This window comes from Rousettus aegyptiacus, unplaced genomic scaffold (genome assembly GCF_014176215.1).
Source record: "Rousettus aegyptiacus isolate mRouAeg1 unplaced genomic scaffold, mRouAeg1.p scaffold_m13_p_15, whole genome shotgun sequence".
Taxonomy (NCBI): Eukaryota; Metazoa; Chordata; class Mammalia; order Chiroptera; family Pteropodidae; genus Rousettus; species Rousettus aegyptiacus.
The window spans coordinates 40810299-40836454 of record NW_023416290.1 but is presented as its reverse complement, the minus strand read 5'-3'; the positions used below and the strand labels follow the sequence as shown (position 1 = coordinate 40836454).

Here is a 26156-nt window from a genome sequence, read left to right as displayed (position 1 = left end):
AGAAACTGCTTGATTATTATTTGCTTTAGTTCCACTGTGTTTAGTGACGAATAAGTTTCACATTTTAAAATATTTTTCGGATATCCTTTATTACATAATTAAAAGCCAAAAACAAAAAACACAAGATTCTTAATTCTATATTTACCCCCCATTTATGACATTTCACAGTCCTTTTCTATAAAAGGTATTTCTGAATTTAGAACTCTGTAGATAGGAATACTGATATTAGGTGTAGACAGAAAAAAATTTATATGCAACAATTACAGGTGTTTACTGTGGGAGATACAAGCACATTGGTTTTTAACAAACTCACATTTCTATACTTAGTATCTCAAGCATTAGGAAATTAGCTGTTCTCAGCTACATCTAAAAAGATTTTGTAGTGTAGAATTTTGTAATGTTCTTTTGGTCAAGTAACTATTTATTATAAATCTGTCCAAGTTTCAAAATAGATCTATCTAAATCATATATACATTTGAAAAAATAGCATTTTCCTTAGTTCATTGTAACAAAAATCATAGCAATGCAGCCATATAAATATCTAAAAATAGAAATACCAGTGTCTCTTTAAAAATATATATGCTCACCTAGAATTGTTTTCTATTTTAATACTAAAAGTCAAATAAGTGGTAGGAGAAAACAGGAGGAAAAACTATAACAAGGAATCATGGGAATACTTTTTCAAAGAGAATTCTTTGAATTCTCACCCAAGAGAAATGAATCCATTAAAATAATGAGGCTAAGATTAATATTTTATAATATATAGGATGAAATGTATAAGTTTTCTCTGGAAGAAGCTTTTCAGGTTATGCCAGTTTGAAAGTCATTATTTCACTTGATTATTAAAAAATTCTTTTGATTTGCTCTTCAACTCATGTTACAAGCCCCCAAATTAACATAGCTTCCATGTTCGTTATATCTTTAACATGGTATTATCTTCCCTTTATATTATACAACTACATGGTTTCAGCAGAAAACATTTTCGAAGCCAGAAATCACGCTTTCTCATTGCACCCTTAAGACTAGAGTAAATTCCATGACTCTATAAATAAGATTTTCCGACAGAGAGCAATAGGAGCTGGACAGTGGTGGTAGGAGATGGTTCAACATTGGGAAGAGTGTTCTATATAGGAGAAACAACATCTGTGAAGGTCAAAGGGAGAAGAAAACAAGGATTCAATCATAAGGGATCTTGAAAACCATCAATTAGTAGGTGAACTTAATCCTGAAGACAGTGGTGAGCATTGAAGGATTTCAGCTGGAGCTAGGGAATGCAGGGTGAGGTCAGGGATGATCAGATTCGTACTTTGAAGAGATCATTCTGCTTACTGTTTTAAAATGTACTGGAGGGGGCAAGTCTATAGGCCAGGTCAGAGATCCAGGCAAGAAGAGAAGGTAGACAAATGAGCACACTTCACGTATATTAACACCTCTGGTGCTCACAGTAACTCTATGAGATGGGTATTTCAATTATTCCATTTTACAGCTAAGGAAATAGCAACGTGGAGAGTTAGAAGGGCTACCTGATGGGGTAACTTCCCTTATGAGCTAGGAAAGGGTGAGAGCCAAAGCCCACGGAAAAGGCTTGCTTACCTTTGTACAGAAGAGGGAAAACTTCTCCAAAAATGGAGAAAACGGGGTGGAGGCAAGTGAATTTATAGGTTTGGAGGCCGGAAACTGAGAGAATTCTCTTAGTAGCTTCAGTCAGAAGATAAAAGCATCTTATTTATTCTGTTCATTGATATTCAGTGATGTGTAGCATCTACATAGTATGAGGGTAGAGGTTGTAGGTTCGTAGGTTTGAAATATGGAAGTTTCAAAAAGACCTTGTGGAGAATAGGAGAGAATCCTGCCTCGGGAGCATAAATTGATCGCAGCACTGAGGTCCCACTGCAATTAGAGAGCAAGTTTGAGCACTGTCATCCACCTGCAAGGTTGTGGGGCCTCCCCTCATGCTCAGCTCCAGGTCAGAGGAGAAAGAGCTATTCAAGAAAGACTCAGAGGTCTTGGCTTTAAGTCCACCGTGGGGAGTTAGAAGACCTTGGAGGCAAACTGAATAGGCAGGGGCTGAGGGGAAGGGATGGGGTAGGGGTGTAGATCAGTTCGACAGGCATGTATTTGTATCTTCTTCAGAAGTGGAGTACAATTACACCAGATAAGTCTGGTGTAATAAGACAGTGAATGGATTGTGTCCAAAGATAAAAAATAGATCTTGGTGAAAGGGTATATGGGAACTCTGTACTTTTCTGTTTTTTTCCATGAATCTAAAACAACTTCAAAAAATAGTTTTTTCAAAAAACAGACCCGAGAATATATAAGGTAGGGACAATCTGAATATGACTTAGCATATGACTTACAAATACGATTTACCTTGCTTGTGTACTATGGCTCAGTAGGTAAAAAGAAAAATGATTTGGAACCGTTGTCTATCAAACCACAAAACACCTGCTCATTATTCCATAACCTCGGAATATTTATTTTGTCCCATTGACATTCAATGATGTGTAGCACTAAACTTTGAACGTTCTCTCCAAGTGTTGATAGTTCGAATAAAGGCACTAAGGTTTGTTACGAAGACTGACTTTGTTGCAACCAAGACTTTACCTGTCAAAAGAAAATTTCACTAATGGACCAACAGGTGGCAGTATAACATAGTGTTCTTGAAATTTTATTTGGTGCTGCTAATTAAAATACTGATTGAAGCCCCAGGTACTGCGCTTGGTGCTGTGCTAGGTAATCACAACTGTGAGGCAAAAATGCCTTCCTCCAGAAGATTACAGTCGACAGAAAAGATTCAAGGGAACCCTGTCGTGGACTAGGGCAGCAGAAGTCTCTCCAAGTGGAAAGAAATTTGAGATTAGGAAAGGAAGAGGGGAAGGAAGAGAAGAGAGAAAAAGAGAGGAGAGATAAAGAGAAAGGAACTCTGAAGGACCCAGAATTATATTATGACCTATTTATTCTTCAAAATCCATCTCAGAACTCACCACTGGAAGTCTCAGACCTCAGTCTAATTCAGACACTGGTAAGCCCTCAAGATATTCATCTGGCAAGGTACTAACTCCATGTTAGTAGTGTAACAGCTGATGGCTATGTTCGTGTCTCTTAGATTCTGAGATATGTGAGGACAGGAAACACTGTTCCTCTTTGAATACTCTGGAACCAGAGCCTGATCCAGTGCCTGACTCGGAATAGGAAAGAAATAAACATTGATGAGTGAGTGAATGAATGAATGATAGGTATCAAGCTGTTTATTATATCTTATACTTTTTTAATCTACCTCGGGAAATTGAGAAATTCAGTTTCTTTCTTTATATCTCATAAGCCACATGAGAAAACCTTGTTACCCTTTAATAAAAGTTAAAGATCTCTAGCAAGAGGAGACTGTGAAACAAGCAAGCAGGAGGCAGCAATGGTGGTTGATCCTGCGGGAGAAAGGATCTCTATTAAGGTATAACCATGTGCCAGACATAATTGGTAGGCTTTGCGTATATTCTTATTTAATCCTTACATTGGTATTAGAAACTAATTACTGTTATTAAGTCCATTTTATAGGTGAGAAAATGAGGATCAGAGAAGTTAATTTGCCCGAAGGCATTTACTGGTGCAAACTGATCTTCTTTCCCTCCCTCTCTCCCTTCCTTTTTCTCTTTCGACTAACATGCACTTATCACATGCTGTGCCCTAGAGGGGTTAAAAAACTTGCCTAAAGTCACACAGTCAGAAAGTGGCAAAGAAGGACTCACCAGGCCTAAAAGACTTGAGAATCCATGTCCTTATTAAACTACATTTTTTCATCCCAGACATCTTTGTAGACTTCAGGAAACTCTTCACATTCCTCCTCTCCCTTGAATCAGCACCACATTATGCAAGCTAGTAGCTGGACTTCTAACAGAAAGGGACATGCGTTTTGCTACCAGCCTCTGAATTGAGGTCATTTTTCCAGCCTTGAATCTGCTAATTCTCCACCATACTACCGGCAGCTCTTCCTGAAACTTTTGGCTTGCCCAGTTGCCACTAGGGCCTGGGGTCTGGGAAGCTATCCTTGAGCTTCCAAGCTTCCAGCAGCCTAGCAGTTTGTCAGCAGTGGTACAGAGGACAGAGGCTCATATTCCAAATTATGTGCCCAATTGGAGGACAAACAGAGGTGGTAACTTTTGGGAAAACAATGAGCATGGTGGCCTACGAAGCCATCCAGAAACAGCCAGATGTGATGGCATCAGGAGGCCACAAATGCCATAGGTCACTTAGAATTTTATTCTCATTTTAGCAGTGTTGTTTTTGATGCACAGTAGTACATAAGCCTGTAGGCAAATACACAAAAATACTAACAGAAGGAATATGGATAATCGATCTTAGGGCAATGAATGATGATTTCTTTCACTTTCTAAGATTTTGATGATGTGGTTTTCGTATTTTTCAAAAGAAAAAATATTTTTAAAAGTACTTTTACCCCCCCCTTTTTGATTAATCAGCATTCTGTAAATAGCTAGAGAGCACACAGGAACAGGTGACACAACACGGGCCAGACTCAAATTCTGGATTTATTTTCCTACCGATGCTTCTGCAGTGAATCGTAGAGGAGCTAAAATTACATAGCAAAGGCTGTATTTACTCACAAAGTCACAAGATTTCAGCTGATGAAGGAAAATGATTCAGAGGAATGGCCTGCGAGGTAGAAATAAAGTAGCAATCAAAACTGCACTTAGCTCCACACCTACAGATCCCACACCCGGCCCCAGCCCCACCCCACCGCCCACCCCCCGCCCGCCTGCACCTTTCACCCCACTATCAGCTGGTCCAGCTGGCATGGTGCTTCCAGGCTTCCCCTGGGCTCCTCCAGCTGCCATTATAGTCGTTGGCCTCTGGGGCTTTGTGCTCCGGTTTGCAATACACACTGCTCTTGCCTTTGTAGACAATCTCAAAATCCTCCTCTTTCTCCTTCCCCATCTTTTAGCAGAAATAAGGGCAGAATTATTTTTTGTAAACAATTAAAAAAAAAATGTTTACCAGAAAGTTGAAGGGAAAGCAAGTATAAAATCATGGAAATAAATGATATAATGGAGAACAGTTTCTAATACCTTAAGGTAACACAAATCTCATCACAGATCTGCTTTCTGGGAACCCAGATTGTAAATTTCTTATGTAAGCCTAGACTGCTGGGGATGCTAAATGAATCCCTCAGAGCCTCTAACTGGGCTACCCGCTCTGGCCCTGCCACATCTGAGAAGAGTCTCGGCCTGCACGCCTCGTCTTATCTCTAGGTAGCTCTGCTGTGTTCAGACAGCTTTCAGCTGCCCTGTCCTCACACTTTCTGGTCTCTTCGTTTCTTGGGAAAGGAAGGTGCTTTTCTCTTAGGATTAAAATTCAGCCTCTGGATTTAGGTCTTCCTATGCCCACCTTAGAGATAATTCCTTTGCCCTTTCTATAAGTCAGTAAGACCCACACATCTCCCTGTCTTGTCCAGGCATTTGAAGCATTTCATTAGGTAAATGCCAAGAATCAGTTCTTGCTATCTGGATGCAGCGTATGCACTCGTACTTTCCAGAGCATCTTAATTTCAGTCATTCGAATGTGTCCCAATGTGTCTACACCTGCTATCCAATCTCGTGTCCCCAGTTTGTTGATACAATCACCATACCTATGTCGTTGGCTAGTATCTTCGCATATTCTCACAAATGGACATAAGGCGACACACAGGCAGATGGCATTTTTGGAGGAATACCTCATGTCTGCTCCCCCGCCAGGCACGCGGAAGACTGTATCATTACCAAACCTAAAGTCCCCAACCCCCAACCTCTGCCTTCTTACCTGGACGTGCCCTTAATTCCTGTTCCTCATCTGAGATGTGCCTATGACTGAAAACTCATTTGCAGAACAGAGGTAATTGACACATTCTGAACTTAATGGACATTTAAGTCAGCTCTGTCTCAGGTTACCCACTCCCCCTCCTCTACCCCAGCTCCTCCTGGGCCCCCTCATCAGGGAGTGTTGTTGTGGAATTCTACTCATTACAGTTTTAAAACATCAGAATCCTTTAACCACACAGTAACAAGAACACGAATGCAATAAAAGGAGGCTTGATCACTCACACACGCTCTTAATGGGAAAATGGGCAGCTTTCTCCCTGGTGAGACAAATATAGGTCTGCACCCCACCACAAAAAAAAAAAAAAAATCCCAGGATGCCCCAGAATGCAGTTTCTTTTCTTCATGACGTGTTGTAAAGCACGTCAGCTGCTCCTTGTTGCTGTGCAGATCACCCAACATCGGGTCACTGAGACAGACAGCAGCGCTTGCTCACACAGCCGATAGGATTAGGAGATGGTGCTTTGTCAGCCCTGACTGAGTTCCAGAAAGCCCCCAACATACTCAGGTGAGCTGTGAGAAAGAGCGGATGTGGGGACCACGATGCGTCTCGGTTGCATGGTGCAGACATTTTTCTCTTTGGCAGTGTATTTGTATTGTCTCTCTGTGAAGTTTGCAGTATGGGAGGGTGGGGTGGGGTGGGGGTTCTATCCATAAAAACCTGTCCCTTATCACTTATCTGGTTTCAGGAATTGGTCACATACATCTCACAGTATTTTCGTGAGACTCAAATAAGAGTATATATGTGAAAGAACTCTAAAAATATAAAGTTGTGTGCAAATGAAAAATCTTATTCATTTAATTACAAATTTCACATAAACAAAGAATCAATTTATAACAGATTTGGGGGCATAATTACATAGACACATTTCTTTTCCCCCAATCTGCAACACCCTATCTCCCCGGTTCCTTCCCAGGCCTGGGTAGGGATGCTATTTATAATCTCGAAGGGTTCTTGCCTTCTAAGGCAGCTGATATTTTCTAAAAACCAGTGTTACATTCATTTCTAAAGGAAAAGCTACAAGATTACAAAACCAGATAATAAGTATTTAAGTAGAAACTGAAAATGATGCATGAGAAGATTTAACAGCAGATGAAGGATGAATATAATATACTGTATTAGATTATATCCCTGATGGTATAATCCGAACATAAGATATTTCTCCTAATGACATGAGAAACACTTGAATGAAATTAAAGGCAGCATAGATATTATCATTTGTAAAACTTGCCTTTTAGTACAGTGGAAAAATAGGCTTGGGTTCCAAAAGTACAGAGCTAAGAGGCATTTGAACACTAAATCATCAGCCTTTCCCTCAGCAGGTTGCTATGGTGACAACAGGGCTACCGCACAGCCTCTCACTGCCTGCACTTCTGCAGTAAAAGCTTTCGCTGAACACATGTTGGATTTTTTAGGCACACACCCCATCATCAAATACAAAGACATAATGGAGGCAGCTTTTCCTGAGTCGTTTTCAGAACAGAAGTTGTGGCTGTGTTCTTTATCCTGTACTTATGGATCCTTCATGGGGTTATAAAATTCACTCATTCATGCATTCATTCATTTGACTTTTATATTGCGTGCCTTCTGTGTAACAGGATCTGTACTAGGCACTGCCCATGATCCATGATGAAGACAGACAAATAGGGAATTCTGATAGAAGAGCATAACAACTCTCCTGGGGTAAATTAAATACAGGTGCCCTGGAAGTATGTCCTGACCCTTCTTGGGGGATCAGGGAGGTTTCTTGGAAGAAACCGTCTCTAAAATGATACTTAATGCATCTTTAGGCGATGAGGCAGATGGGTGGGTGGGATGCAAGAATTGCTCTCTGCAAAGGGACCAGCATGTACAACAGCCGAGAACAGATACCGCCAGAGAACTGAAAATTCTACAGTTTGACGGGTATCCTCTTGTGGAGGGTGATGGGTGGTATTGAAGGAGTGGGGGTGGATACTGGGTAGAAGAGAGAGGAGTGGCAAGAAATGAGATGGAATTGGTAAACAAAGCCAAATCATGAAAGGCCTGTGTCCACATTCACGAGTTTGAATATTACTTAGAGGATAACGAGTGAGTAATTAATGGGTTTTAATGAAGAAGCGTGGCTTGATTTGGCCTTTTAGAAAGGTCTTCCGGAAAAAAATAAATAAATAAAAAATTAAAAAGTAGGAAAAAAAAAAAGGCCTTGTGGAAAAATTGAGAAACCGTTGAGAAAGGAATATGAGGCAAAGTTGGGGGCAAGACAATTTTAGTTGGACAATTTTAATTTGAAATAATCCACGATATTTGTGGTCGAGACTCTAAATGAAGATAATATAGTTGATCAATAGACAGAAGTAATCAGATTCATGATGTTATTACTAGGGTGACATGGAGATCACTTGGGTTTCTGCTATGTGGAGGTCACAAAAGAGAGAAATCAAGAATGATTCTGAGGTTCCGAATTGGAAAGTTCCGAGGAGGATGTTTCTGCTATTAGGCCCCCAAGCTCAATTCTCAGTTCTCAGTAGGGAACTCAGAAGCACCTTTGCCCTTAACAGTTCATTCCTATCCCACAATGTCTATGTTCTCAGGCTCATAATTTTGGAAATAATAAATTGTAGGAGCCATCCTGGACCATCACTCTCCTGATGCCCATATCTGAGGACAGCTATGGATATAGGAAGTACAAATAAACTCCCCCCTCCCCCACCACAATAAAGAATTCTAAGATTACCAATCTTACTGCTTAAGAGAGCTAAGTAGATTGAAAAGGCATGAAAATGGAGTAAAATTTTTTTGGAGGTATAGGACAAAGGTAATTGATTTCACTAATCCTCTGACTTAAGGCTCTCTCTAGACTCAGAATGTACATTCATAGACTTGAGAGTTGAGGACTGAGAAAAATGTTTCAAGGGCAGACAAATGGGGATGTTGGAGCTTCAAATACGATTTTTATGGATCATAGTCTTCCCATGTAGGATACTTGGGTGTATGAATCAGACTGCTCACTACTGACATTGCTTAGAATACCCTCCAATTCTGAATAAATGGCAAATAAATTATTACACATCTTGAATTCCATCACCAGATAAAATTTAAGTATATCAAGCACAATAATAAATCAAGGCTCATGATCCAGCTGATGATCCCTATTCTAAGTTGTCAATGGGACACGGTCAGGAGCTTTTTTGAACAACTTTGTCTATCTCATAAATGCTTTTCCTGCCTGTCATGTAAGAGGCATCAGCAAGTATTGAATGGACCATCTGAAATTTCGGTTCAATCAGCTGGGTACAGCTCTTTAGTTTTCTTCACCTAATCCTCACAGTTACCCTTTGAGGTAGGTATTATTATTATCCCTCAGTTTCACTGGACTTGAAGTTCAGCGAGGTCAAGTTCAGAGAGGCCAAGAACTTTAGGCATAAAGGTATTCGGCTTGAAAGGAGTGGAATGGTGCTTTGAACCTGGCTTACCGAGTTCAAATGCAGCGTCCTTCCTATAGTTGTGTGTCTGGGACTTATCCTTGGGAGGCTGCCAGGCAAGAGTCGGAGAAAGGGCTGCTCTCGCCCTAAACAGCCTGGCTCCCAAGCCCGCGGGCACCAGCCTGGACGTTCTTTGCCTGCGGCGCTGCGCTGCCGGCCCAAGGCCCTTCTGATGCAAATCCTCCAGGAGAATCCTCAGCCTTTGGGAGCCGGGAACCCAGATGCTGTGTCAATCCTGCAGCATTGGTTTGGCTGGGGTCCGGATGCAGGGAGACCCGCCCTGTCTCTCCGGCGAGGTAATTGCGGGGAGCCGTATGTTGACTTAAAACCAAGAGGCCAGGGAGGAGCCTCTAGGGAAAAACTTTCCCTGTCTCCATTTTGGCTCTCGATGATGTTGCAGCTTTTCCAGGCACTTCCATCCGACGTGCATCGCCTTCCATCTGGATACTAGGTGCCAAAAAGAGGGCGTCGGGCACCTCCCAGCTGCAGAGGCTCCGAGTCTGTCTTGCTCCCTTCGGGCCCGAATCTGCGCGGGGGGTGGGGTGGGGGCGGCACTGGGGTGGGGGTGGGGCACGTGCCAGCGGTGAAGTCGGGCGGGCGGGGCGAACCCAGGCGGGGAGGAACCGCGCGGGGCTCAGCAGGTGAGGAGGTCGGGGGTGGCGGAGGTGGGGGGTGGGGTGGGAGGGGGTGGTGCCCCAGGGGCAGCCGCGGGCGGTGGCAACCGCACCACGTGTCCGGCCGGGGCGGGGCGGCCGGGCGCGCCCTCGGAGCCGAGCGCGAACGGCGACAGTGGCTGCGGCGCGTCGGCCCGGGAGCAGCCGCCGCCCGCACCCGCCTCAGAGCAGCCTCCTCGCCTTGGTGCGCGCAGGTGCCTCCTCCTGGACGGCGGCAGCGGCAGCGGCAGCGGCAGCGGCGGCGCGAGGAGCCGGCGGGCAGCAGCGCGATGGGACCCCTGCGAGAGACCAAGGTAAGGAGGTCACGTCGTGTGGGCGCGGGCGGCTGGGTCCGCCGGCGCCGAGAGAGAGGGGAGGTGGCCACTGCGGGGCGACAAGCGGCCAGGTGCGAGCTGGAGGGGTGGCATTTAGGGCCGGGGTAAACGGGAGCAAGGAGGTGGTGGGGACGAAGGGAAGGCAGAGGTGATAAGACCCGGGAGGTGCGTAGGTGGCACTGGAGGAGAAGATTTGGGAGGTTGACACAAGGATTAAAAAGATTGCCTTTGGAGGGTTAACCCCATCTGAAATTGGAGATTTGGGATCGAGCTCTCAATTGATGTCCTGCGTGTGTGCTGTGAATACAAACAATTTGATGTATTGGTGGCTGCGAAATAAGGATTCTGGCATGTCAGCGACCCAGCATGGGTTCAAGGTCTGCAGTGTGCCGAGCGGAGTGGCTGACGTGTGCTACCTGCTGGGTGACTGATGTGCAGAACAAATTCAGAGACGGGGTGCGGCTCTGTCCCCCGGATAGGCTGGCTGCCTGAGCGACCTCAGGAGTTCCCCGCAGCTGGGGCTTTCCCTTCAATGCTTGCGCCGTGCGGGCCTCCCAGAGGTGTTTACTTTGGCCTCGACCATTCCTGGTAAGCAGTGTGGAAAGGAGCAGGAGGTCATGTTTCGAAATAGTGTTTGTTACCTAATCTAAAGCCCGTTTTCAGTCGCAGAGGTTGGAGGGAGCAGTGTCGTGTTTTTTTGTTTTGTTTTGTTTTTTGTTTTTCCTTTTGGCAATGAGCTCCTCCTAGGAATCCATTTTAATAAGGCTGGGTGGTAGTGACCCCGAAAAGCAGTAGACTTCAGGCCTCTTTTGCTTCTAGATGATGTGCTGTGTTGGCTAAGCATCTCTTTTAGCCTCAGTTTCCTCATCTGTAAAAAGGGACACAAATTAGTGTCCTCTCTGTGGTCTGGGTTGTAAGGATCAAATGAGATAATGGTTGGGAAAGCACTTTAAAAATGGAAAAACATCGCTAAAATATTACTTTTTTATGCATTTTTTTTTTAAACCAAGGTGTGGCCTTCTGTATTTAATGCAGTGGTTTTAAGGAGAGAGAGAAAAATCTCTTCTCAGAGGTGTCTTATAAGGAAAACAAAAGCTAAACATGAGGTAAAAGGTGGAGCCATCTTACCGGGTATTGGATTTTTGTTTGCTTTTCTATTGGCAACAAGCCTTGTGTACCAGGATATTAATGAATAATTAAGATCCTGGCCGGAAGAGGAGGGATTTGAAAGATAAGGCTGCATGATCTATCACGAAAGAATTGTTCCAGGTATAGGGGTCTACTTTATAAGGAGACGGGAAAATGAAAGTTACATTGTTGTAGCTCATTCAGGGACAGCTAAATGAAAGTTTGGAGGAAATCAAGTTGCTGCTGCCAGCAATCAAAAACCTATGAGAGAGCGGAAAGCTTGAATGTGATAGAAAAAGCCAGAGTGGGAAGGAGAGTCGGGAATGGCATGGGAGAGCAGAATGACCTTCCTGCCAGCGATGGACGTGTGTGTGCGTGTGTGTGTGTGTGTGTGTGTGTGTGTACGCGCATGCATGTGTATGTGTGCCTGTGTGCATTTGCATCCTTGCTCCAGTGTGTGTGCTCTTCCCTAGATTAGAAGGGTTAGAGCTCAGTGGAAGAGTTTTTTTGGAGCTCTTTTCAGCAACTGAGAGAAGGAGTACTTTATAAAGGTTCAATATTCAGAAATGTGATTTCTTAGAAACCGAGCCCACAAGGAGCAGACAGGAAGGATTTCAGAGAGGGAATCTAGTTTCTTTTTGTTTTCCTTTTGATGTTCAATTTTGAGAAGGAGCAGAGAGTGCAGCGTCATGAGAAGGAGATTTCCCGAAGCCGAATTCCCCGTTTGATTCTTCGGCCCCATCTGCCCCAGCAACAACACAAAGTGTCCCCAGCTTCGGAGTCTCCATTCTCTGAGGAAGAGAGCAGAGAGTTCAACCCCAGCAGCTCTGGGCGCTCAGCGAGGACCATTAGCAGCAACAGCTTCTGCTCAGGTACGGTATCCACAGGAGGCCACACACAGGCATCAGGTGTGTACACTGCAGGTGTGTCGTCAATGGACCTGGACTGGGCCCCTTAGAGCCTAGAACTACACTTCTGTTATGGGGATGAATTGTCTGTAGTTGCACCTTTTTGGCTGTTCTGACCTATAAATACAGCAGTTTCATATGGTTCAACCCAGTGAAATTTCATACCAGTTTTTATATGTTATTCTAGTTTGTAATTTACAATGTAAAATCTAACTTCTTTCGATGACTGTTTAAAAAAAATGTATTCCTTCATTAAATATGGAAAACTCATTAGCTTGCATTTTATAGTAAGCAGTTTTATAAGCCTGTGGCCTTCTATTCTTGGAATCCCCAAAGATAAAGCAACTCGGAAACCTCAAGGTCAAGGCCTTGTAGTTTAGAGAGAGGGGAAGAGCACGGGCTTTGTAATCTTCCAGGCCTGAGCTAGAATCCCTGGCCTTTTCACCATTTATAAGCTACGTGACTTTGGGCAAGTTGCTTAACCTCCTTAAGCCTCAGTCGTTACATTCGTAAAATGGGATGATAATACCTACCTTGTACAGTTTGCTGTGAGGTCGAATGAGAGACCATGTACCTAAATCTACTCCTAGATATAGATATGCTTAATAAATGATGGTTCTTAATATGATGAACTAGGGAGGTCAGTTAAGGCACAAGACCCTAAGGAAGTTTCCTAAAAGATCTGAGCATATTCTGGAACGGCATAAATCTCTTCATAGCTCCTGAAGATGCCACCACTATCAGTTGACAGACTGTTATACACATTGAAGCTCATGACTTCGAAGGATTTGCATTTTTAGGAAGTATTAGGAATTTGGGTAAAATTTAAAGGAGCGACTATCTGATGGTTAATGAAGAAGGTTTCAAATGGGTAATTTTTAGCACCTATTTAGGGAAAATGTAATTTGAAGATTAACTCATGTATGAGAAGGGACATGTGACTCAAGATGCCATGATTAATGTCCTAATTTAGTAGGATACAACATTTCATTATATTTAGTAGTGGTAACTTCGTTTTTCAGAGATTTTTAAAATGCAGCTTTGGATTTATTTTTTACTTTCACAAAAGAATTCCATCCATAAGTTGTATATTAGAAATACTGTGCCGTCTATTTTTTATTTTTTCTCTAGAAATACTGTGCTGTCTATTTTTTATTTTTTCTCTGCAAAGCCTCATTATCTACTTGGTTCTGAAAAAAATTCTATCAAAATATTCTATTTTAAAACTTATTTATTGCTGTTGGAATGATATTCATGCACTTAAAAATGGAAACCCGCTGATGGTTTTTGCTTGATAAGGAGGAAAACAAGAGGAAAACTATCAAACTAGAGCAACTAAGACCTTTAGAAACTGGAGCTGTATTTGCAGAATGTAATGCTCTTTACTTTCACTCCTCTTGGAGCTCAGGAATCACTCGGGTCAATTGTGGATGAACCCAGGAGATGTCATTTCAAACTGATGTGGCTTTGTTTATGTAACCCAGGTCCACATTTATTCCTGAGGTTCTCTCTACACAATCATTTTGTCTGTAACTGACTTTAGGGCGAGTAGAATTATCAGAAAAATAAAAAAGAAAAAGTCAAAACAAAAGGAAAACTTCAAATATGTTTTAGAAAATAAATTTGGCAAACCAATAAAGTTATTAATTTTGGTCATAAATCACTCTCTCCCAGACCCATGTCCTGGATCCTTGTCCCTTCCCAGGAGACCTGTCTCCCACCGAAGCCATAATGCTGTACATGAAAGTCGGAAGTAGATATTGATCCATCTGCCATTAACTAGCTGAGAATTGAGTGGCAGAAGCATCTGATTATGGGCATCTGTAAACCTGCCTTTTCGTCTTTAGCCTTGCATCCTGCCTCCCAGTAGCATTCCCTCGATTCCTGGGCCTCATCCTCCTGTGTTGGCAATTCTCCATGGTTTGGGTTGGTGCCTTTTCCTCCTTTGCTTTCCCTTCCTACAGAACCCTGACAAACCCCATGACTGCTTTGAGTGCTGTGCTGACTAAAATTGACAGGAGCAAGACCTTTGGGGGCGTGTTAATGATGCTTTAGGAGGTCAGTCAGTGGATGAGAAACAAATGGGTTTAGTACTGTGGGGAGCATTAAAGCTGCAGGCAGTGAGGTAGAGAATGTAAAACAGTCCAGCCAGCAGGGGGAAATAGCTGGTTTTAATCCAGCCACTTTAACACTAAGGTCAAAATCTGTATCTGTTGCTTAATCATGGCAGTTAAGCCAGAGACCAGGGTACATGCAAACATTACAAATGCCATCCTCTGCTAGAATGAAACTAAACTTCTTTAGAGGTGTTTACCACCACTGTTTCATAACCCTATGACGAGCATTCTGCATTAGCTTGTCTTCTTTATAAATCATCACATTCACTAATGTGAAAGTTCAGGGGACTCCTACATTCTGGTAGTGAAATGGTAGAGGAAGATGTTACTCTCACCCATGATATGATTTATTTTGAAAATTACATTTTCAGAACTGCGAACTAGATACTCGTTCCCCAGATCTGTGTCAAAGGCATTAATTGTGCAGAGCTTCATATGTTCTAAGATTCTCAGTTTTTAAAAGAAAAATAATGTAGTGAGTTTACACGAAGTTAAACTTACTTAATACAAAGGATTATTCTTATTTTGAGAGTCTGGCCTTCCTATCATTTGTATTACAACAAAATCATGACAGTGTTTTCCACCCCCATCCTCACTTTTTTCTTTTAATTTTACCGAGACTGGGAACTGGTTTCAAAGTGGCCTGTCCATTTTTACCTACTTCGTCTCTTCCTTCCCACACCCCACTGCCTTCCCCCTTGCTTCCCACAGGAGCCTCGACAAGGCACATTTAATGACTTGATATTCTATATGCTAATTTGTGTGTTGTATCTATCTCATTTCAGAGGGAAGGAGTTGTGTGTGACCTTTTGCAATTCATTTGGGGTGTGTCCCCAAAGAGCTCTTCTTTTAATAGCTTCTTATTAGCAGAATTTCTTTTAAGATAACGCATGTGTTCTATTTTTGTTTTTGTTTCGTTTTGTTTTTTTGCATTGTACTCCAAAATCATTCTCCTGTTCGCACAGTCTCGGCCTTAAGCTGTATTCAGTCTTTGTCACCGTGACCTTCGTCGAGCACAGTTAAGTTTATACTGTAGGTATTGGAGGCCAGGTGCTATTTTATATGCATAGCAAGTAAAACATTGTATATTTTTAGTAAATATTAACTAAGACTTTCTTTAAAAAAAATACATAAGGAAGTACAGTTAAGACTAACAAAACACCTGCATTTGTGTCCCTTCTTTTATTTTTAATTGGTTTTTTAAATCAACATTTTGGTATTAAGTATCCCTCTCTTTTCTTCAGCAACCCCCCTGCCCATATTTCTTGTTTTAGCATGCCCATGAGAAGTGATAAAACCCATATTTATGATTTGTGTCTTGGGTGCGGCCCACTGAGTCTGGATCTCTGTTCATTTCTCTCTCTCTCTCTCTCTCTCTCTCTCTCTTTTTGTCGGTAGTTAATTGTGTTTGTCATTGTATCAGGACTGTTAGAAACGCTGATGACCTGGGTAACTCAGTCACATACATCAGTCACCTGACGTGGTTAGCAGCCTGCTGTGCATTCCTCTTTGCTTAGTTGAGGCAGTAATTGCCCCTTAGAACTGGGAGGCAGATGGATTGCTGGGTTTTGAGCTAGTTCTCCTTGGGGTGCCTTGTAAACATGGCAGGTGGAACAGCTTATGCGTATGGAACACTGGTTGTTTTCCTGGAGACCAGTGATTTCTCTGCATTATTTCCATGTTCCTGATTGGCACACACAGATACACAGGCACATGTGTGACTTCAACCCATTAAAAAAACATGTACCAAGTCAGTACACTAAATGGTCAGAATCCAAGATTCTTTGCAGTCTAATCCAAAGGTGTTTGCAGAAAGTATTTTAATTTTTATAGTGACTGTGAAGAAATCCTTCTTTGCGTGCCAATGACCTAGAGGTAATCATTGTTGCTGTTTGTAAGAAGAACAATTAAGGCAAATTACAACCTGACTCGTGCTCTACCGAGGCATGACAATGCCTCCAAAAATTTGCCAGGCCTTGCCAAACAAAAATATTTCTGCTATGCTTTTGTCCAGTGAAGGAAACTTGGCATCTGGATAGAGTAAGCTTTTGAACATATCAGAATTGAGATGAACTGCTTAAAGTGAAGCGAGCTGCAGTACCAAATTACAGGATAATTGAATGACTGCCAACCTGCTGTGAAGAAAAAAAAACAAAGACCCTAAGAATTTAGTACCATTTTAATGAGGATGGAATGTAAGCACTGTTGTATAATATATATTTCAACTATTCAGCCGCCTCAGCTACAGGAATAATGAAATAGGTTACAAATGAAAGGTACATAAGCGCTATTTCTTTGAGAATGTGGTAACATACAATTAGGAGGATGAGAGCAAAAATCTCTTGACATTTAGTAAAAAAAAGTGTTTCGCAGTGGGGACTGTGAAAGTAATCACTATAGAAATGGACTATGCTTGAAAGCAAATTATGGCTTTCAGTGTGAAAATCTTTTATATTCTAACTCATCTTTATGACAGTATCTCTCAATTTCAGGATATAGTGTTTGTTTACTTTAGAATCAAGTATGGTGTTTGTCTGCTTTAGAATCCTCAGGAAAATGTGTTGAAAATCAGATCCCTTGGCCCCACCCTAACCTATTATTGCAGAATGGGAGGGCCCAGGAGTCTGTATTTTACAGGTTTTCCAGATGACTCTTATGGATACCAAAGTCAGCCTCACTCCCTTGTGGTCTGTGTGTGTTTGGGCATTTTGTATGAGAAATGCAAGGGGTATGCCCAAAGTGGCATTGTAAGATGAATGAGGATCAAGATGGTAGAGGTGATGGCCAACCAAGCTGATTAAACCCGTGGCATGGGACAAGGAAAATGCCTCCACATTCCTTTGAAATTATAGCTTCTTACTCTTTGTTTACAATTCCCAAGTCATTAGTCTTAGAAACAATATTATTTATATCTACAAAATGGATTTAACTTGTGTTCAAATTATAGAATAGTAAAAGAAAAGAAAAGGCATTTCCTTCCTTTATTTTCCTACATAACAATCTCTCTCTCTCTCTCTCTCTCTCTCTCTCTCTCTCTCTCTCTCTCTCTCTTTGGATTTACTATTTCTATACTTGCACTTTATTCTTTTGTACTTTCTTTAGTATTAGGATGACTTTGGGTGTACTGGAAGTGGGTATACCCTAAGTGTACCTTGCACAGCCAGTGGGTACACTGAAAGAGACAAAAAAGAGAGAGAGAGAGAGAAACTGTGGCCTGGGAGTAGCAGGACATGTAGCTTTTTGCAAGATTCCACAAAAATGTTATCCAATAAGCATTTATTAAATACCTACAAATGATCAGGAATTGTGCTCAGGCTATAGAGATGAATAAAACACAGTGATTGGAAAAATCCATTATCTTACTGCTTAACTTGCGCATCAAGATAAATGGATAGCAGATCTTTGGATGTGATGCCCACATGACCGTCTTTACTCACTCATTTTGTTTCCCTGTCCCTTTTGCCCACACTCACTCCACACACGCTCCTTCCTTGTAATCTGAGTTTGTTGCTCCATTTATTATCACATCGACGTCTCACATTTCATGAGCCCAAGGATTCAAAGAATTAACATTGATTAGCATAGCGTAGGGGATAAACATGAGCCGTGATATCGCCAGACCTGAGTTAAACGCATGAAATGAGCTTAGTAAGGTGGCGTGGTCAGATCGGGAAATGCTTCATATGCTGGGCCAAGAACTGGATCCATGCGATCGATCGAGGGTCCATAGAGGAACTACACCAGTAATGCAAAGAGTGAGGCCGCCTTGGTAGACGACAGTAGCGGGGACTGTAGAACTGGTCAGTGTGTGCCCCTTCTAGTGGTATTCGGAATGTTTAAACTTCACTTTTTAACTCTGTGGGCCAAGTAGCATGCATAATAGCGGGACATGGTTCCTGGGCTGCCACGGTGCCACTCCAGACGACCTTGCTGAGCCAGTGAAGGGTTTCAGCAGGGAGGAGTTGTAAGCAGATTTATGATTTAGGGGAATCTTTCTGATTATGCATTGGACACTGGATGGGAGGGGTCAGGCAATTATGAGAAGCTGGCTTGGTCTGAAGGCCACCGTGGCCATCTGACTGATAAAATGATATGTGTGAAGATCGGGGACTTAGTCATCAATTGCAAGTGGAAGGGAAGGGAAAGGATTGTGTCCAGGTTTCCAGTGGATGAGCAGAAACGGAGCATCAGGACATGGGAGAGGACAGTGATGGATGAGCTCAGAGCAGGCTTTGTTGCATTTGAGATAAACGTAAAGGTCTGGAGTGAAGAGAAGTCGGAGATGCTGGTACCTGAAGACAAGGGAGTTGATATCACCGGAGGGGAGCACACAGAGGAAGATCAGAGGACCAAGGATAGAACTCTGAGATAAAGCAAGAGTAGGTAGAACAAGAAAAACAAGTTCCCTGAGAATGAAACACACACTGAGAGAGGAAGGAGGAGAGATGGGAGTGACAGTGTCTCCAACCACAAAGAAAAACTTTCAAGAAGAAAACAACCAGCAGGTTCAGAGGTCGCAGCAGGATGAAGGAAGGTGTGCACTAAAAAGCACTCTGGGAGAAGACCACTAGGTTGTCAGTGATCTTAGGCAGAAATGGTCCCAGAAAATTGGGGAGATGGGACCTAAACTGCCTCAGGCCGAGATGTGAATGGTTGGTGACAGAGTGTAAACAGTTTTTTTGAAAAGCCTAAATGGGACGGGAAAGAGAAAATAGAATAAAAACAAGTATTGGATTTATAGTAAAGATAAGGCATTTATCAAATGATAGATATTTTGATGTGGTTTTTAGGATGAGGGGAAATACACTATAAAGAAAAAGAAATAAATGGAGAGAAGGAGGGAAAGAGTGAGAGGGAGGGAGGGAGGAAGAGAGACAGAGGGAGAGAGCCAGGGAGAAAGAGAGGAGAGATTGCAAATAGTAGAGCAGTGATAACTTTCTTAAAAGTCTGGGGATAGACTCAAAAATACACATACAGGGAAGAAAAAAAGGCTGGATGTGAATGTGGTTGACCTTCAAACAATGTAGTTGTTCGTGCAGTTGAAAATCTGCGTATAACTTCTGACTTCCCAAAACCTTAACTACAGCCTTCCCTCGGTATCCCCGGGGGATTGGTTCCAGGACCCCACAGATAGCGAAACCCAGGGATGCTTGAGTCCCTTCTATAAAATGGTGCAGAACAACGATGCAGTCGGGCCTTCCCACCTGCAGATCCCCAAAAGTGGACCCAAAATACCGATTTCCATCCAAGGTTGGTTGAATCTGTGGATGGTAAACCCAGAGGTAACAACAGCAGAGGGCTAACTGTATGTTTATGGAAAAAAATCCACATTTAAATAGACCCAGGCAGTTCAAACCCATGTTGTTTAAGGGTTGACTGTATGGGTGAGCGTCTTCATAGGTCAGGGTAGGTGTCCGAAGGGTCCACTTCAAAGTCCAGGTTAGGTGCCTCTTCTTTATGCTTCCTCTGTCACATCACATGACCCGGTTTTAAAATTTCTTTAGTCACCCGACTCCCCAGTAGACTGTAGGCTCCGTGAAGGCAGGAATGGGATAGCTGCCCACACCATACCTCACGCACAGCAGTTGCTTAGCAAGTATATGTTGGAATGTGGTAGAGGCATAATTATGAGAAGAGGACAAGTGATATGTTTTCATTCATTTAATAAAATCTATTGAGAGCAGAATGTTACCTTAATAATTGGGGAAATAAAACAACTAGAACCATACCCGTTACTCAATGTAATAGGTTTATTAAATGAAGGAAGCATTCGTTTAATGTCATTGAGGAGTTTTTGTCAAGCAAAAAAAAAAAAAAAGTCTGTAATAGAACCCCTCCCCCTCCCCAACGATGTGGGTAGCTAGAAGAGAAATCTCTTGCTAAGAAAATCAGAAAATGTTCCTCTTAAGAGCTGGCACCTGCAAGCCAGTTTCGAGTGGAGAGGGAATTTAGCACAAAGCCACTTAACCACTTTCCCGGGACTGCAACTTGACACTAGCTGCCACCACACCCTGCACCCGCCCCAGGTGCTTTTTACTCTGAGAGAGCGCCAGTATCCTCCCAGGGGACTCAGTGCGCTTCAGGTATGTAAGACTCCTGGGGTGCCTGCATTGTCAAGTGGCTTTGCCGGTCCTGGGCCCTTTAATTGCCCCAAACTTCCCCTGCTACCCAGCTGGGCTGTCTCCTGCTGTGGAGACACAGTCCGGCCCCTCCTCTGCCAGAGCAGAGAGGGACTCCTGACCCAGCTGCCATCACACTATTGGGCAGCCACCATCATGTCCAGGGGCCCCACCGCCTGGGGTCACTGGGGTCATACTCCTCTGGCTCCAAAGTGGGGAGGCCAGTCATTTTGGCTAGTGCCCCTCAGGTGGGCTCATCCAGCACTCACTACCATCCTGTAGAAACACGTCCTTCAGCTTGCGTCCTCAGTTGAATTTTCCTGGGGTTCCTCCTCTTGCCTGGCTGGCTCCGTCTCTATCCTGTCCCTGTTGTTGTGGGTGGCCATGCAGACAGAGTTCCTCTTAGCCACTGACCTCCCCCTCAGAATTCTTGAGAACCCATGGACCCTAACCTAACCTTCTATTTATTCCGACGTGTCTCTGAGGATTATATTTTCTTTAATACTTTTAGCATATTTTTCGAATTTAAAAGTAATAGAAATGTGCAAACACATATGTCAGAGTGGAGGTCATCATCACGTTTATAAGATTTTTTTGTTTTGTTTTGTTTTTCACCAAAGTGAGATCGTGCTCTATTAATCTTTGATCTTTTCCGTTTGCTTGTTAAGTAAATATTTATCGAACACCTACTGTGGGCAAGGAACTAATTCTCGCAGGTGAGCTGCAGCGGTGAACAACGCTGACAGGATGTCTACCCAGCAACGCGTGTTTCAGGCAGTCCCCGAACCTGCCCGTTGTTGCGGACCAGTGCATGGAAGTCCCCTCAGCCATTGCAGTGACCACACGTACCCGACTCTACAGAAGGCTGTCATTTATTCAGCCATTCTTCTGTGGATGGACATTTCACCTGCGATGCTAACTTTCAAAATCCAGAGTTTTATTTTATAACTGGTACTGGAATGATGAGCATATTCCTTCTTTTTCTCTCTCTTTTCTTTCTAAAAAAAAAAGTAAATACCATGCTACATGTATGTTACCTAAAATAATTCTTTTTTTTTTTTTTTACCAACAGAAAAAGCCAAAGGTAGCAGCTACACGAACTGTGTAATGAGCATTGTTTTTTCCTTAGTGTTCTTCCATTTTTGTCCCTTACTCTATCTTGACCATCACTATCTTCAGATTCTCAATGTGAGAACAAATAGAAGCGGGGCTTGGATATTTACACTGCCACAAGAGTGCCAGCTGAAATTCAGGTGTCCTTAGAGTGGTGTGAAGTTTCCTTGTTGTAAAGTCCCCAGGAGAATAAGAGATAGCTTCTTGGCGTGTCTCTGTTTTCTTTTCTTTCCTCCCTATCTTTCCATTTCTTCCCCATCTCCCTCCCTCTCTCTTTCTCCTGCCAAAGAACCTTAGAAAAATGGAGTCTTTGAAAAGGCATGGCTTAGAAACTGCAAATAAAGTCATATTGCTAAGGAGAGGGAAGGTCCGCAGTAGGAGCAACATGCTTATTTTGGAAAGATCATAACCCTATGAAAGAAAGAGCGAGAGAGATAAAAGCTCGCACCTCCTCTCCTTGCTGGGCTCACCTGTCTTCTGGCAATGATGGAGCCACCTTTTGTCCAGCAGCTCCCTCACCAAAACTCCTAGGTAGATTCCTTACTCACACAACATTACATATTTGGACCAAGATATTTTCCCCTCCAGATTCCTTCTCCTCTGGCTGCTAACACAAATCAAACGACTTGACCGATACTTGGTAGAAAACCAAACAGAGGCCCTTGTTTTCAGAGCGAGCACGAGTTCTAGGAAGAAACGGAGACTTGCCTCAGTTCATTTCACTTTACTTCCTCTTTTGCTGCCGGGAGCTGCCCCAGAATGACTTTTATGGGAGCACTGGAGGCTCCAAAATAGCTCAGAAATTTCGGGAATGTTTATATGTGCAATGATTATTTTGTCTCCAAGAAACCAGGGAGACATTCATTAAATAATTATTCCAGTCTCCACGGTGTTTTTATAGTTGTAGGTTACATGTCTTGGTGAAGGTGTTTCCTCTGAATTACTTTTACAAGCTCGTTTCCATCGGCACGTACATATGCTCGAGTAAACACAGCTTTCAAAGAAAATAAGCTCCCTTTGACCCCTCATCAGCTTGCAACTGCCAACTTATTTCTCTGCTCCTCTTTGTAGCAAGAGTTCTCCAAAACCTGTCTCCATAGTTTGCCCTTGACAAGCACATGCGTGACCACACTGGCAAAAGCTAACTTTCTCTTGTCAGTCTTCATTTTCCTTGACTCCTCAGCAGTAGTCAACACAATTGAAGAAACTCGTCTTTTGGGAAAGATTTTCCTCCTTGGCCTCCGTGGTCCTGCCCGCCTCTCAAGTCACTGCAAAGTCACCTTTGTTGGCTGCACCACCACCTCGCCTGCCCCTACCCCATCCCCACAATGTCACAGTGCCCCAGGGCTCAGTCCTCAGCCCTCTTCTTTCTCTGACCCTCCATCTTTAAATCCCTCACCTGTGGGTTGGTGATGCTCCCGCACCTCTGCCCTGAACTTCAATTCAGGCTCACGTATCCAACTGCCTACTCGATATCCCCAGTGCTGTGGTTAATTTGTGCCTCAGGTTTAACACATCAAAAACAGAAGTCTTGATTTCACCCCATCTACTCATAAATCCACTTTTTGCCAACTCAGAAAAGACCACCATATTCCCCATTGTTTAAGCAAAGAACCTAGAAGACATTTTTTAATCCTTTCCTATGGTTTATTGTCATTAATTAATGCTTTCAATTATTTTTCCAAAATATATCCTAAATTCATCTATTTTCTCAATTTTCAGTACTGCGACCCTAGTCAAACCACTGTCATCTCTCATTTCTACTACGGCAGTGGCCTCCACATAGGTTTATGTGCTTTGCTCTTCCATTCCCAAAGGGCCGCACAGCATAATGGTCAAGAAGGAGGCCCTGGAGTTAGCCTGTTTGCCGAGGCTCTGCCGCTTACCGACTGTGACCTTGGCAGGTGGCTCAAAATGCTGGTGATGGTTGTGTATGCATGCCTTCTGCAAAGCAGGGTGATATTAGTGCCTACCTCCAGGAGATATTAGATTCAGTTAATTCAGACTTGTGTTGAGTGTTTAGATCATGCCTGGTAGTTTAGTAGGCACTTAGTAAAAATTAGTTAGATATATTATCACTAATACAGTCCGTTCTTCACAAACCAAATTGTTGTTATCTCCTGCCTAATGCATGCTGTGATGTCCTTTGCATTTAAGATACACTTAGGATTCCTGACCCACAGCCCCGCACGTGCTTGGGCTTCTGCCCACATCAATCTCTTCATCAGTCTTCTTCCCTTCAGCCTTCCTGGTCTCAAGGTCCCAAACTCCTTGTCGTTCTCTCTGCTTGGGGTTCTTTTTCCTGCCGTTTCCATGATTATTTCCTTCTCGTTTTTTGGGCTCAGTTCAAATGATTCCTTCAGGACCTTCCATGACAACTTATCTAATGAAGTACCTTTCCTTTCCACCTCCTACCTCACTGGTCTGTGTAATATCCCCCAGTTTGTTTCATTAACTGTACATAACAATCACATCTTCTCTGTGTATTTTTTTTTTTTTTTTACTTTTTACTTTCTTTTTCTACCACTACAATGTGAACTCCTTGAAGACAAGGATCTTAAAGCCTTGATCATCATTACATCCCTAATATCTAGAAGGCTACCTGGCACATAGGAAATGAGTAATTATTTGTGGAAAGGATGGATGGATGGATGGATGGATAGTTGGATGGATGGATGGGATTCTTACACTTCAACATTGGCAATTAGTATCGCAGTGTATAATACTGAAGCAAAATTAGTGTAGTCTACAGTCTTGTGAATTCTTACTCCAAAAAGATGCTAAAATTAGAATAGATGTCCAAATTTTGCTATCAAAAACCTAGAATGCAAAATGATCTGAATGACAAGCATTATTACATGGTTTCTGCATTAAAATAAGAATATTGAAAAGCTGGAAACAACTAGAAAAAGTTTCTTGCCTTAAGTTTTTGTGGTCTGCTTATTATGGGATGGCTCCTTTTTAACAGCTTCCTTTGTCTGTTTTTAATTTGAGCATTCCCAGAATTGCTGCTGTTTCCTCTTAGAACAAATATATGTAGAAAATTTTAGAAAACAACTAGCTGTGGTAGCTGGCAAAACAGGGACTTTATAGAGTTTGACAAATCTGAGTTTGACTCATGAGTTAATTGCTTAGGTGATGTATGACTAAGATTCTTAACCTCTCTGAGCCTCAGTTTTCCCATGTATAAAATAAGATATTATTAATTAATATGATAAAAATTAGTGTTCTTGCCATATGATAACTACTTAGTAAATGTTACTTTTCTAACCTTGCCTACATTCAGTGTATTTGAATACTTTTCTTACCTTACCTTCTTTCAGGGCATTTTGCTTTGTGATATTTCACAGGCTTCAGATTAACGATGAATTTAAGCTGTGACATTTTATCTGTCTTCATCAGACAATCTTCAAAAGTGTCAGTATCTAGGGCATTAAGAATAATAACACACAGAGCAGAGTCTGGCTCATAATAGATACTTAATCAATATTTGTTGAATGGATGAATAAGTAGTCTGTAAATGCTTCTGTCATTCATAAGAATCAACTGCATTTCCATATAGCTTTAAGTAATGTTTCCTTAAAATAGTATTGATTTTCCTTCCAAATTATGCAACTGAACATTGAACAGCATCAAGCCATAACTGAATGTTTCAAGACAATGACATAAAACCACATTCTCCTTCACCTGATATTATTTTTAAGTATTTTTCTGGTATTGTTTAGTTCAGCAATGAGCTCTGAGATCTAAATTCAAAAGTTATGCAAAAGTTTTAGAGATGTTTCTTAGACTTTTAAGAAATATTTTATCTGTGATCTTTAGAACCTAGTCTTTTATTCTTATATGTAATTAATTGGTGCAAGGAGAGTATAAAGTAAGGACTTGGTCATCATGATTGCCACCAAATGTGTTTTATGTCACTGGCTGTTAGGCACTTTAGTTAAATATTAAGAAATCATATACACCACACTCATGCACAAACACTTTAGGCACTCTTAATATTTTAAAATGTAAATTAAAAAATATATTTATGTTTATATTCACTTTGCAAAAAATATTAAGAGCTTTCAAAGTTTCATCAGAAAGCATTGCACAGTAATACAGAAAGGATAAGTTTCCTAAAAATTAAAAAAGAATAATGTTACCATCAAAAGAATTTAAATGAAAAATGAAGCTATAGAAGTCTGGAATACAGTATAGGTAAATATTTAGTTGATCTCATAGCAAAGAAAGACATCGTAAGCATTAAAGTATTAGAAGTCATAAAGGAAAAATGCAGAGATTTGACAACTAGAATTAGAAAAAGGTTTGAAAGTCAAAAACATAAAAGCAAACAACAAATTGGATGATATGACAAAGGGCTAATGCTTTTCATATACAAAGGTTTCTTACAGGTCAATAAAAAGTCTTAACACTTTAATAGAAAAATTGTCAAAGGACATGAACAATTTATA

General features: G+C 42.0%; 1 protein-coding gene across 3 annotated transcripts in view; it reads left to right on the top strand.

Moving 5' to 3' along the window:
* Window positions 1–6173: 6173 nt before the first annotated feature.
* Window positions 6174–26156, top strand: part of SYBU (syntabulin) — a 71199-nt gene continuing 51216 nt past the window's right edge. Inside the window, exons 1-3 of one of the 3 annotated variants that reach the window (XM_016158974.2) lie at window positions 6174–6372; window positions 10198–10296; window positions 12116–12317. In XM_016158974.2, coding sequence (XP_016014460.2) covers window positions 10273–10296; window positions 12116–12317 — 226 coding nt within the window. In that variant the 5' untranslated portion in view covers window positions 6174–6372; window positions 10198–10272. Of the gene's footprint in view, window positions 6373–10197; window positions 10297–10889; window positions 10906–12112; window positions 12318–26156 lie in introns of those variants that run through there. The other 2 variants (XM_016158973.2, XM_036232976.1) reach the window with 2 other exon arrangements.